Source organism: Bos indicus x Bos taurus, chromosome 19, assembly GCF_003369695.1.
Source record: "Bos indicus x Bos taurus breed Angus x Brahman F1 hybrid chromosome 19, Bos_hybrid_MaternalHap_v2.0, whole genome shotgun sequence".
Lineage (NCBI taxonomy): Eukaryota > Metazoa > Chordata > Mammalia > Artiodactyla > Bovidae > Bos > Bos indicus x Bos taurus.
In genome coordinates this window covers 9,838,921-9,852,434 of record NC_040094.1, presented here as the reverse complement: position 1 = coordinate 9,852,434, position 13,514 = coordinate 9,838,921, and the positions used below count along the sequence as shown (strand labels likewise).

The 13,514-nt window shown below is 39.5% G+C and overlaps 1 protein-coding gene across 2 annotated transcripts; it reads left to right on the top strand.

The window, feature by feature from the left end:
• The first annotated feature begins 214 nt into the window (after window positions 1-214).
• SRSF1 (serine and arginine rich splicing factor 1) lies at window positions 215-4,549 on the top strand. Of its 2 annotated transcripts, XR_003506647.1 has the most exons (5): window positions 215-551; window positions 965-1,149; window positions 1,511-1,683; window positions 1,886-2,565; window positions 3,482-4,549. XR_003506647.1 is itself a non-coding variant. In XM_027516577.1 (4 exons), the coding sequence occupies exons 1-4, from the start codon at window positions 358-360 to the stop codon at window positions 2,078-2,080; spliced, it is 747 nt and encodes a 248-aa protein (XP_027372378.1). In that variant the 5' UTR covers window positions 215-357; the 3' UTR covers window positions 2,081-4,150. The 2 variants fall into 2 exon arrangements, 1 of the variants encoding a protein (XP_027372378.1); XM_027516577.1 differs by having other exon boundaries at window positions 1,886-4,150.
• Window positions 4,550-13,514: the final 8,965 nt, after the last annotated feature.

Below are 13,514 nucleotides of genomic sequence, written 5' to 3'. Positions count from 1 at the left end.
TCTTTTACAAGTGCTCTGCCCTAAATCTTTACCACATGGCTGGTCAGTCCCTTTGCAAAGCTCTCGGCACAACGGGAACGCGGGAACTTTTTTCCCTTCGCGCGGAGGGTGACGTCGCGCGTGTGCCAGCGTCCCTTTCGCAGCACACCCGTTACGCTCTTGCGCGTGCGCAGTGAGATCGAATAGCTGCTTCCTCCCGCTTCTCTTCCTCCCTCCCCCCCATATCCGTGCGCCGAGCTGATAAAGGCGCCATTTTGGAGGGGCCGCGGGAGACGTGGTGTCGCGGCGGGCTCGCTCTGCCGTTCGCTAGGCTTGGTGGGAAGGCCTGTTCTCGAGTCCGCGCTTTTCGTCGCCGCCATGTCGGGAGGTGGTGTGATTCGTGGCCCGGCAGGGAACAACGACTGCCGCATCTACGTAGGGAACTTACCTCCAGACATCCGAACCAAGGACATTGAGGACGTGTTCTACAAATACGGTGCTATCCGCGACATCGACCTGAAGAATCGCCGCGGAGGACCGCCCTTCGCCTTCGTTGAGTTCGAGGACCCGCGGTGAGGCGGCCAGGGACTTGCGGCCTTGAGGATATAGGTTGGAGTAGTTGGGGAATGCTCCAAGGCCTTAGAGAGAATGGGGACGTGGGCTCTGAGGTTGGGAGCAAGACGAATCGCCCGTGCACGAGTGAAGCGAGGAGCCGAGGCGGTGAGGTTTCTCTGGTGACTGGGTCCCCCGGGCGTCTCCAGAGCCGGCTCGCGGGCTCGGAGCGGGAAACTGAGGCGCTGAGGGCTGCTGTAGTGGTCGGGAGCCTGGTGTACTTCTGGGTGGGGGAGGGGCCGTTGCTATTATGCAGCGCATGTGGGCTCTTCCACCCCCGGTGCGCATGTGCGGGGCTCTGTGAGCTCCCCGACGGAGTTAGCCACCCCTCCCGGTCCTTTTTCTTACCCTTCGGCTTTCTGTAATCACGCAGGGATGCGGAAGACGCGGTGTACGGTCGCGACGGCTATGATTACGATGGATATCGTCTGCGGGTGGAGTTTCCTCGAAGCGGCCGTGGTACAGGCCGAGGCGGCGGCGGGGGTGGAGGTGGCGGGGCTCCCCGGGGCCGCTATGGCCCCCCATCCAGGCGTTCTGAAAACAGAGTGGTTGTCTCTGGTGAGTTGACCGTTCGTGCGGGTTGATGTCACTTTTGGACAGATACCACACTTTAAACTTTACTTGCATGACCAGTTTGACAAATGCTAGTTTTCATGCTAGGTCTTAAATTATTTTAGTCGCATGGATGAATTCAGTAACCAGGAATTACTGTATTTGAGATTTGGCGAATTAGATTGCAATGCCTAGAATATGAAGAAAGTTACTTTCCAAATAATTTGCGGCTTTTAATTCTAGAATTTTGAATCTTTAACCTAGGATGTTAAAACTAATCATTAATTTTAAAGTAGTCTTGGTTCTAATGTAAATTTTAACTTTAATGTGAAATACTAGAATAATTGTTGAAAAAAATCTTTTTCAGGACTGCCTCCAAGTGGAAGCTGGCAGGATTTAAAGGATCACATGCGTGAAGCAGGTGATGTATGTTATGCTGATGTTTACCGAGATGGCACTGGTGTCGTGGAGTTTGTACGGAAAGAAGATATGACCTATGCAGTTCGAAAACTGGATAACACTAAGTTTAGATCTCATGAGGTAGGTTATACACTTATTCTTTTTATTGGCCAGAATTGGATACAGTGGTCTTAACTGTGGAATTTGAAGGTAAGATTCGGGCAAGGGTGTCCAAGTAAACCCAGTAAAGTGCCTCTGGTTTAAATACGTTGTATTCATTCAGCATGCCTGAAGACAGGTGAAAGCTTAGATCTTTCAATCGAAAGTTCTGTCTATTCAATAGGGAGAAACTGCCTACATCCGGGTTAAAGTTGATGGGCCCAGAAGTCCAAGTTATGGAAGATCTCGATCTCGAAGCCGTAGTCGTAGCAGAAGCCGTAGCAGAAGCAACAGCAGGAGTCGAAGTTATTCCCCAAGGAGAAGCAGAGGATCACCACGCTATTCTCCCCGTCATAGCAGATCTCGCTCTCGTACATAAGATGATTGGTGACACTTTTTTGTAGAACCCATGTTGTATACAGTTTTCCTTTATTCAGTACAATCTTTTCATTTTTTAATTCCAACTGTTTTGTTCAGAATGGGCTAAAGTGTTGAATTGCATTCTTGTGTAATACCCCTTGCTCCTAACATCTACATTCCCCTCATGTCGATAAATTGTATTTTAAGTGATGTCATAGCCAGGATTGTTTAAATTTAGTTAACTCTCCATGCTCTTCAGACTGTGATATTGTGTAAATGTCTATTCTGCTCTGGTTTGTGTGAACTGGGATGTTGGGGGTGTTTGTGGTTATCTTACCTGGGGAAGTTCTTATGTTTATCTTGCTTTTCATGTGTCTTTCTGTAGACATATCTGAAGAGATGGATTAAGAATGCTTTGGATTAAGGATTGTGGAGCACATTTCAATCATTTTAGGATTGTCAAAAGGAGGATTGAGGAGGATCAGATCAATAATGGAGGCAATGGTATGACTCCAAGTGCTATTGTCACAGATGAAATTGGCAGTATTGACCTTATACTAAAAGGCAAGGGTTTAAATTGATTATGTATACATCTACCATAAAACACTTGTAAGCATCTTATGCAGTTACCTTTAGCTACAATTGCTTTGCTCTTTAAACCTTGGCAATTGTGGCAAAATTACATTGCCCATTTTGTAACTATTTTGCTCCCTTCCCTTTTTTGTTTTAATAGGGACTAATGTGGGAAGAACTGGCTAATTTGTCATAATGCTTAGTTACAACTGTTAATGTGTGACCTGCTGTTGGTGTACATGTGGGTACAGGGTGTCTTTAATTCCAACCAGATAGAGTATAATATCAATACTGCTAAATCTGCATGTCCTCTGTGTGACTGATATAGCGTTGCTACTTCATTTTTTAAAGACAAAATGAAAGCAAAATATAGAATTCCAGCATATTGGTGTAGATAATCTAGTTGGGAATAATTTTAAGTCTCACCTTCCCCTTTAAACTAGTATTTGTAATTGACTCATGTTTAAAATACTTTTAATTTACAAATTAAATTACAAATGGGAGCGTTAGATTTAGTTTAGACTTAGGGGGGTAGCAGTACCAGTAAACTTTTCAACTACTTAACTTTTTGCAACCACAAAACCTGTAATACGCTGTACAGTAACAAGTGTTGGCATTATCAGTTGAACTGTAAATATAAAATGCTTCTTCCAATTAGTCTCTATGATGATTAAGTTTCTAAAATTTATCAGAACACCATTCAGAAACTTGTTTTGGGGAATTTGATAGTTATTGATGTACATCTGTTAAACTGATGACAGACATAACTCATCATTCCCCAGAAACCTTTTTTGATTACAGTATCTAACATTTTGCCTCCTCTTTTTTGGTTTTGCTGGTTATAAAGGTTTGGATTGGAGAGGGCTCACTGGATCCCAATCCTTGGAGCTGGATCATTGGATTCAAATCATAATGTGGATAGGATAGGGAGGATGAATTACAAGGATTCATGGAGCGGGATCAGATTACCAGGAACATAGGAGTGGATTCCTGCCCCAACCAAACCGCATACGTGTGGATTTTTTTTTTTTTTTTATTCAACTTAATTGGCTATTCCAAAGATTTTTTTTTTCCTATTTTTGACGATTGGAGCCCTTAAGATGCACGATGGAATTGTGTTTTGCATTTTTGGTAAAAGGAGCAAAGCGAGGACCTGGAGATATACGCTGGAGCAATCTCCTTGGAAGGATTCAGCACGAGTAGATGGTAAACATTTAAAGGGGAAAGGGGGGGTTTGTTTAAAATAGTAAATCAGTAAGTCACTTCTAAATTTAAAGAAAACAAAATTGGAGTTGAAGAATAAGTAGGTTTCCAATTGGCTGTTGCCGTTTTTCTTTGAAAAAAATAAACATTTTTTAAAAAACTATGCATGGTTGTCCTTTTTCCTCTTGTAAGATTTTTTTACTGGGTGACTAGTCTCAGTTAATACTTAAAACTGATAAGATTCTGATTTTTGTGTTTGTGTCAGTAAATTAAAGGTTCTTGAAAGGAATTTGCTAATAAATGGTATTAGTTATCTCTTACTGTTCATTGTAAAAGTCTTCAGGGGAAGATAAAAAGTGAGAATAAGATAGTTGTGTATGTAATGTGGTAAATGAAGGGTGATTTAGTTTCTGGAGGATAAGCTTCAAAGCTTTGGTTAAAAATGACTTAAGTTTATGGATACTGCTTATTTTTGGTAATTAGCATAGAGTTTTGTGTAAAATCAGGTAATGACTAGCGAATGTTGGTATTATTAGCCTTTGAGTTTCTCAATGAAAATAATTCATCTCAAAAATTGGTAAGTATTAAAATTCAGCACAGATTATAATTCTTAACATAAATTACATTTACTGTTTGAAATGTGAATAGCCCACTGGAAGATTTAACTGTTTATTTGAGTGAATCATTGCTAATAAAAAGCTGGGCATTCTTTAGAATTTTGCCTTGGAACTCTTCTTAACCATAAAGTTACTATCCAAAACATACCAAAGCAGTGATGACATCTTGTCACCTACTAGTTTTTGTATCTTTACTTGGGAGCCCCTTGGTGCTAAATTTTCATTTAGAGTTGGGGGAAGGAGGGAGTTTTTACTTAGTATTCCTGATCTTTTTTCTTCTGATGTCCTGATAGCTAGTCACAATCATCAGACCACTTTTTGTGCACCTAGAAGATAGCTAAATCATAAGATTTCCCTGGAGTGTTAATTATAATTGGAAGCAGAATTTAAGACTGCTATTCAGGTGATGTGATTTAAAACCTAGGAGACACTAGAAATCTTGGTAGTGGAGACAACCTAAAGATTTGCATAAGGTCACCCAGCTAATACATTTAAATGAACCTTGTGGAATGTCTGGAGGAAGAGAAGGGATAGTAAAGTCAAGATTAGGATTCCATTTTTTAGAGCACTTTGTATAGATCCATTAAGGGAGTAACTAGTTTTAATGTAGGAATTCAAAATACAGTGTTCAAGAGTAGACAATATGTAAAACTAGGTTGTTTCATCTGAGTTGGCCAAAAAGTTCAAGTTTTTTTGTAAGACATTAAAAGAGTAAATGATTTTGTAAAGAGCTAGACTTTAGCAGGCCCTGAGTTCATTTGTTTTCATTATTTTGTAAACAGGACCAAGATGAAAATTGCCCTCACTCAAAAGTTGAGTGCATTTAAGCTAAGTTGAAAGATGAGCTCTACTTTAGGAGTTTTAGTAGTCCCAACCAGATTGAAGTGAGATGGAGAATACTACTTCCCTGGTATGTAGGCTGTTTAAGATTAGAGAGGATTTAACCTGTGTATGAAAGACGGGCCAGGTTTTCCAGTTCAGTAAGAGTAGACTAGACAGCTAAATGTAAGAGTCTTAGGAAATGGACTTTAAATCTCCACCTATATTAGCAACTCGTAGAAGAAAGTCATACTTCTGGGATTAAAAAAGCAGTCTTGGATTTTGCTCTTTTCTTCGTATTTATGTCCCCTTAGATGTTGTAGGGAGCTTATAATTTATTTTCTAATCAAGGAGAAGTTTAAGTCTCTAAGAATTATTTCTCATAACATCAGATTGAGTAACCCACCTTGCTGTTCAGCCTACATCCTGGAAACAGAAGGTAAGAAACCCATTTTCTGATTCCTAATTGTTTGGGATCTGAATTTTATTTTTAAAATTTAGTAATTTTTTAAAATGCTGTTTGGAATGTGAACAGATTTCCTTCATTTAAAATGTTTTTTTCCCCCTTAAGTTTTATAGTTTGGAATGTTAATGTATCTACTCATTGTAGTGCTTTAACTTGAATATAATTCTAGATTTTAACTTTATCAGTTTTGTCTTTGAAATATATCTTGCTTGTTAAGGGCCTTTTTTTTTTTCAAGTTTCTGTGAAGAATTATTTGTGTGCTTTTTTGCTTACTTTGTACATGACGTTGTAATGAAATCACAAGTTACATGTCTGTATTTACCATAAAAATAGTATTAAAAAGAAAAACTATTAGACTGAAGTTCTCTTATAACCATTCTTTGGTTTAACCTATTTCTATCACGGTATGAAGAATGCAAAGACAGAAAACAGGTTCACAATCTTTTATCCCAGAACTCCAGAATATTTTGATGTTAAGCAAATTGAATGTCAAATATGACCAAAATCAGTGCATTTGTTTTGTACTTGGTGTGACCAAGAAATACTAATGTCAGTTGCCACAGGTTGTGCTGAGTGTTAATGTGGTAAAGGGTCTATATATGAAACCTTTATAAAATGCAAAACGCTCTGAATTTCAAATACATCTGCCCCAGAGAGTTTGGATAAAGGGTTGTAGAACTGTTACAGAATACACGGAGCGAAGGCTTCTGTGTAGTTTGGGCGTGTGAGTGAAAACAAACCCAGTTACTCTGATTTCTTTATTAAGCTGTTAGTCCCACATCTCTTTAGGCTGAAGTAGCCACCAGAAAAGGTATGACACATTTTTTTATATTCTGTTGCTATAGTGGACTTGTAATTTTCTCCATTGAAGGAAATAAGTACTCTACCATTCCATTGTATACAGTGGAATACTCTCTTTGGGGGTAATTTTTCCCAGTACCTATTTTTTTTTAATAAGAATCTGATCCTATAGGAAAGGGTGGGATTGGCATGAAGTAAAGGGAGATTATAAGGAAAGGTGTTCATTTTGTCTCCTGATTGTTGAATAAATAGTAATCCTGGCAAAAACTTTTGCTTAAAATGTAGATTCGAGAACTTACAGTATACTCGAGCTTATCCATGTAATTATACTTGAGATTGGGGTGGGGGGTGCTTCTTCTAACTTTGAAGGCTATACCTGACAACATTTTAATGTGATTTGTAGGGATGAAAGGAGAGAAAGATCTTTTTCTTATACAAAAGTTCTTGGTGCTGCTTAGGCAGAAGAAAATCTCAAACATTTTGAAATAGGTGACTCACTGGCAAGAGAGAAAACATAAGGTGATTGCCATTTATGTAGGTATGCAAAACAGAAGAGACAGTTGAGTAGATCCTGGGTGTTTCATCTTCATTTCTTAAAAAGGTTAAAATGTTTTAACTTTTTATAATTGCTGATAGAATTATCAGTGTAAAGATAGTAGTTACTAAGAGCTATAGAATGCTTTACTCCTACTCACCGAATATACTTTGAGCAGACAATTTTAAAGGTATGCCAGATGTCTAATGAGTTGTCTGGAGGGATGTTGTTTTGTTTACCAGGGTCTATTCCACTCCCCAAATTTGAGTAAATGTTAGGGAAAAATCACATAGCCACTAGAGGGTGCTACGATGCAAAATTTAACCAGGAAATACCCTAGGGCAAAGAATGGTAACAGCAAGGTGGAAACTTAATCCTCGATCAGCTCCAAAGTTAGAATTTTTTTGGTCTTAAGTTTTTTTTCCTGTAACTCTACCTTTGCCTCTCCATCTGTTGGTCAAAATCCTTTGCCTTTTCCTTTAGGTTTTGAATAATACTTAATGAGTACCAAGCTTGTATAAGGGCTTCCCTGGTGGCTCAGAGGTTAAAGCATCTGCCTGCAATGTGGGAGACCTGGGTTCAGTCCCTGGATAGGGAAGATCCCCTGGAGGAAATGGCAACCCACTCCAGTATTCTTATCTGGAGAATCCCATCCACCGGGTCGCAAAGAGTCAGACACGACTGAGCGACTTCCCTTTCAAGCTTGTATAAATCACAAAACTTGTCTAGCTTCTGGGACTTAGGACAAAATGCTGAAGATGTGAAGCTGCTTGTTTTTCTACCTGCCTTGTACATCTCCAAGTATGTAATAGTAAGGCCAGAAGTGTAGGAATCAGGTACAGGAGTGCCACCCATTCCCCCTCCTCCCCCCTCTAGCCATGAAGTTGGTCATGTGATATACAAAATGAGTATCCTTTGAGAAACCTTTGTTTATATGGTGTGAAACACTTTCTGGAGTGTTAAGTCTTATTTCTTGACATTACTGAGACTTTGAGTGAGTGTTAGTGTCTTACAACCCTGTCTGTTCATCAGGTTGGCTACTTACAAGTTTTCTGTTCTGCAGAACAGGCAGAGTATGCTGTGATCAAAATGTCAGTACAGACTTTTAGGAACTAACACTTCAGCATTTGTCATTCCCATCTCCCTTCAACTTTACATTACAAAAATGTAAAGGACACAAGCTTTTTTGTCACTAAAAATAAGTTTTTAGGCCCACTTGTGATACCATTTAGTCAATATGGGAGCACTTGGCTTCAGACACACATGTTAGAAACTGCTTTGAAGAATAAGACACTAAAAGAGGATAAATGTATTCTAGAAGAGAATCACACAGAGATTACCTTGCCTACCAATCTCACATTTTATGTACCAAGTTAGGCTACCAAAGGTAGTTGCCAACTAATGAGATAGCCTTGCTGCAAATTGGATTGAGTACTGAAAGTGCACTAAATTATCCTTCATTTCAAGAAATGTTAGCTCTGATATCTTAATTTAACTTGGGAAGAGACTAAATCCTAAATTGCTCAACTGAAAATCTGGAATTCCCTTTGTGAAAGAAAAAGGCTAAACTTGAAGGTGGTTTTAAGTGCCAGATGGCATGACAGAATTGTACCCTGAAGTGCTGGGTATTAGGAGAGCCTTTGTAAGTTTGAGATAAGCTTTCAAGTTATGTTTATTAAGGTTTAATCCTTATGAATGGACTACTACATCAGTTGACAAAACATAACCTACAGCCTTTAACTAGGACTTGGAATCTTGGGCTGAATCTAAAGCTGTTGATAACCTCGTCCCAGTATCAAAAGTCATCTCTCTGAAAACAACACCTACCATACTATGTTGGCACAGACTTTGTGTATATCTCGTATGGTGTATGTCATGTTCTATCCATTTATCTGCCTCATCCGGATTCGTGAGTTTATTTCCTAAGGAACCGAGACAGTCCGTCACCTGATAGTCACTGAAAAAGCACTACTCCTCCTTCCTCACTATTCGCATAGCACTTTTCTACCCTATCTTAAAACGAGCCAGTGTGCCTTTAGTCAGTGAGTTGTTTACTGTCTCTTTTCTAACAGGTCATAACCTGTTTTCCCCTTTCTTCCCGGGTACGTAGCACAATGCTGTGCCCTGCTTAGACACTCGAAAGATAATTACTCAATTCAGTTGCCTAGAAAGAGAAACATAGAAATTTGAATTATTTTACTTCCCTTTCTGAGTGTCTTGAGTAAGTAACCAGTAAATAGACTCAGGTTCTTCTATTTGCAAGTTGGAAATCAGTCCTCCAGTTGATACTTACAGAAGAAGCTAAGTAACATTAAGACATTTTCCATCTTTTTATCTCCTGATATTTCTAACAATTTTTGGGGAATTTTGCTTCTTAAATTGAATTACAAAGTAAGTGACATCCACAATGTTAAGGGGCTTCCCCGGTGGCTCAGCAGTAAAGAATCCACCTGTAATGCAGGAGATGCGGGTTCAATCTGAGTCAGGAAGATCCTCTGGAGGAGGGCATGGCAACCCACTCCAGTACTCTTTCCTGGAGAATCCCATGGACTGAGGAGCCTGGCGGGCTGCAGTCCATGGGGTCACAAAGGGTTGGACGTGACTGAAGCAACTGAGCATGCACGTGCACAACTTAAAGATGTGAAACGTTGGTTAACAGTACACTAAAGTGTACACGACAGTAAGTGTGCTTGTTGGTTAACAAGCTCACTACAAAAAGTGATTCCTTTGTTCTCTGACACTACATAGTAAACACGTAGCGTGGTGAAAGTCAAGTTCTGTGTCTTAATATAACCAGTTTTTAGCCACGGTGCATTTGTGTCTGTCACTTGAACAAGAATAAGGTTTTGTTTACTTCCCAGATAGAGTTCTTCAAAATGCTATTTGAATTTGTCTCCCAACTTCATTTGCCATGCTGACATCTTTGTCCGTACACCCAAAATCATTACTAAAGAAATGAAAAACCAGTTAACTGGCCACCTCCATCCTGGCCATCAAGTCTCATCTTACTAAAACTTGCTCATCTAGTATGAAACAGTGGAATGTAGTCTACAATTTATCACCATTTTCAATCACATTTTCCCTGCTCTGGTTGATCTGGTAAATATCTTTTACTGATGATTATTGTTTTTACTTATATATATATGTATGTTTTCAAACTTTTCTGCCCTAATTAGCAGTCACTCTGCTGCTTCAAGTCCTTATCACTGTCAAGTTAGATTTAATTTCTGAAACTATAAAAAGCAAGCTTCAAAACCCATAAAATAGCTCTCTCCCTGTGATGCATTTAGTCTCACAATTTTATTACTGTTGAAATTTCTATGTTAATTTTTTATACCCAGTAGAATTTTTGTTGTATTGGCATTTCCCAGTGAGCCAAATGTTTACTTGCTAGATGGAATTCTTCAAGACGCTATTTGGATTTGTTTCCCACCTCCAGTTGGCACAGTTTAATAAATGTTGATTGACAAAGAGAAAGAACTTTAGTACTCCTTAAAAGCAAAGTGGTATAGAAACCTAGTCCACAAACTATTGGTTAACTGGGTAGATTATTGGAGAAAGTGGTAATCCTAACATTGCATCAAATAATTTCTCAGCTGTGAAAATAGGAAATGCAAATTACTGTTGACCATTCATGTTCGAGGTGCTGACCTGCCACACAGTGTAAAACTAACTACAGTCAGCCTTCTGTATCTGCAGTCAATGCATCTGCAGATGCAACCAAACATACAAGTGCACCTGCATAGTCAAGCCTGTGTTCCAGGGTCTACTAATGTAAATGCTAGTTTAAGCCATGTATAATTGTAAAAACAAATGTTGTCCCCAAAATCAGTCTTGCAAAGTAAAAAGTTGTTTTGTAAGATGTGCCACACTTCAGTACAGATCCTCTAGAATTGATGGTGGTGTCTCCTAAAGGAGCAGAGGGGTTCCCTCTCTTGCTTTCTCCCAAAGTGAAAGTCAGTTGTGTCTGATTCTTTGTGACCCCATGGACTATACAGTCCATGGAATTCTCCAGGCCAGAATACTGGAGTGGGTAACCTTTCCCTTTTCCAAGGGATCTTCCAAACCCAGATCTCCCTGCTTTCTCCTGGATTTTCCATTATTAAGTATAATTCTTACAGAAGAAGCCTTAAATTAGTTATGAGTTTAGTAATCCTGTCTCAATGAGTTTCTACAGTTTTCTCATTAGGATTGAATTATTTTGGTTCTTTTTTATTAGTAGTTACACATAAAGAGATTTATATATAGAATGAAGAAACTGGGTAGTATATTACTGGTTTGGGAATCTTAACATTACTGCAGGACCCTGACCCTGATCCTTAGGCTGATAGAGGATCAACTAGCATAAGCAGTTCTCAAAGCCACAGACTCTGCAAACTCACAAATCTTAAAAGCACTCACATTACTTTGCCTTTGGGAATTCTTCCCTTCATGATCTGCTAAAGACTAAAGCATTCTTGCACTAGTTGCATTGTATTTGTGCTTTGCTTTTCTTCAGCATACGTAGTGTCACGTGATGTGTACACCTGCATGTTGCCCTTAAACTGTTGTCTGATTTCAAGTATGTTTTTATTTCCTCCAGCTACATGGTAAACTCCTAGAGACCAAAATCTGTATTAACAACTTTCTGACACTTTTTCTAAGGTGCTTGGTGCACAACACTCACCTTACTGTTGATGTATAAATACGGTCATGAAGTCCTCAGCAGGTGAACTGCATAGCTTAGATCTTATATGTAGTGTGGTCCTCCAGTCAGATTGGGCTTACTTCCAAAGTAGTGACTTTTCAAGAGTTTGTGCCATTTTCTACCTTCTTAATGGAAAAGTTAGAGGGGAAAATGCAAGGACACAGGACAAATACTTGGTGGAAGTAGTAGCTGGTTTTTTTTGGAGTGCTTTGATTCCTTTTAATTCTCCAATGTTTCTAGCCTTATTTTGGAGTTGGAGGAAATGAATTTGAAGATGTTAAAGTGACAGAACTTGAGTCCATGTCTTCTAGTGAGAAGTTCTTGTTTATTTTATTACTATATTGCTTTTTAAAAACGGCCTTTTTCCAGTGGAGAGGTTGCGGGGAAAGAGAAGTCTTCGACCCAAGTGATCACTATCTGTAATACCCACCTGATGCCACCAGGGTGCCCCGTGGTGCTGTCTTTGATCCATGTTCTTAGCCAGGTTGATGGGGCTGTTTTCAAAGTGTTCATCTTGTCACAGTGGCCATCGCCCAGAGCCCAACAGTACAAAGTGGGGTACTTAGCTCCCTGGCTTTCCAGTGTGCAGTGCACAGCCAACATCAGAGAAGCCCTTGCCCTCTTTTGACCCCTTCTGGTCACACTGGCCCACAGAAAACAGATCAGTGACCAGAGCCTGGCTAGCTACTTTTACCAAGCTACAGTCTCAGAGGATAGTAGCACGAAAAAGATCCTGAGAATGGGTAAATGTAAACATGCACTTGTTTTGTTAGCTAAGTGTACACTTAAATTCATATTAGCAAAATAGATGTGATACACAAAACCAGATTGAATTGCTTTATCAGCTTTAAAAGCAATGTGTGATGACTTTCAGTTTGCGGTAACAGTCTGCTTTATACTTGGTCCTGAGTGTACAGCCTATTAGGCATTAGTTGTGATATTCAACCCTAGATGACAGCCCAGTGTCAAAGCTGCCAGTTATGTGAGAACCAATGAAGTGAAGTCTCATTTAGCAGGGAAAGTAGCCCCTTTACTATTTTGTTTTCTTCCCAGTGCTCTTATAATCATTTTGTATAAACATTTAACTAGTCTATAGTTATTTCCAGTTTTGATTTCTCTATTGGAGGAGATTCTTAAACATATTCCAGTGACTGACTAGTACAGTTCCTGGCCTTAAATAGATGCTTCATAAATATTTGCTTACTGAAAAAGCATGATAGTTATGGCATAGTTCTACACATGAGCCATTTTTCTAAGGAGAGAATCCACATTAGGAGGTCTTTGTTTTGTCCAATACATTATGAACTGAAAAGTTAGTACCTAGGGTGTCTTGGCTAGCCTTTCAAAACCTAGAATATATCATTCTAGGTTGGAGATAGCACAGCCTGAATTTTGGGCTGAAGCTGAGCTGATTATCTTTAGATGGCATCCATGCAGTATCTCTAGGACTAGGCGTTTACCAGAGTTCTTAGAACCATGGGGGAGACAAACTTTTCTGATTGAAGCTGTGTCCTTGGGGTGCCTTTTCCCTCTCCCTTTCCTGTTTTCTCAGGTACATTTCCATCCCCAAATTCCTGTGGTTTTAAGATCACTGTGGAACAAATCCCAAACCTCCCTCTAGTAGTCGAGGTTTCCTTTCAGTTTTTTCAGCTCTTCTGTGGGGAGAAAGCTAATCACAGATTGTATGAACTTGAACCTTCCATATGCTTTGCTTAAGTGATCAGAGTAACTGATCTTTAGCTAAATGAATTT

Excerpts from the sequence above, each read along its gene's own strand:
- SRSF1 (XM_027516577.1), top strand. The coding sequence starts at position 358 with ATGTCGGGAGGTGGTGTGATTCGTGGCCCGGCAGGGAACAACGACTGC. Across the intron at positions 552-964 it reads GTTGAGTTCGAGGACCCGCG|GGATGCGGAAGACGCGGTGT; the intron begins GTGAGGCGGCCA and ends GTAATCACGCAG. Across the intron at positions 1,150-1,510 it reads AAACAGAGTGGTTGTCTCTG|GACTGCCTCCAAGTGGAAGC; the intron begins GTGAGTTGACCG and ends AATCTTTTTCAG.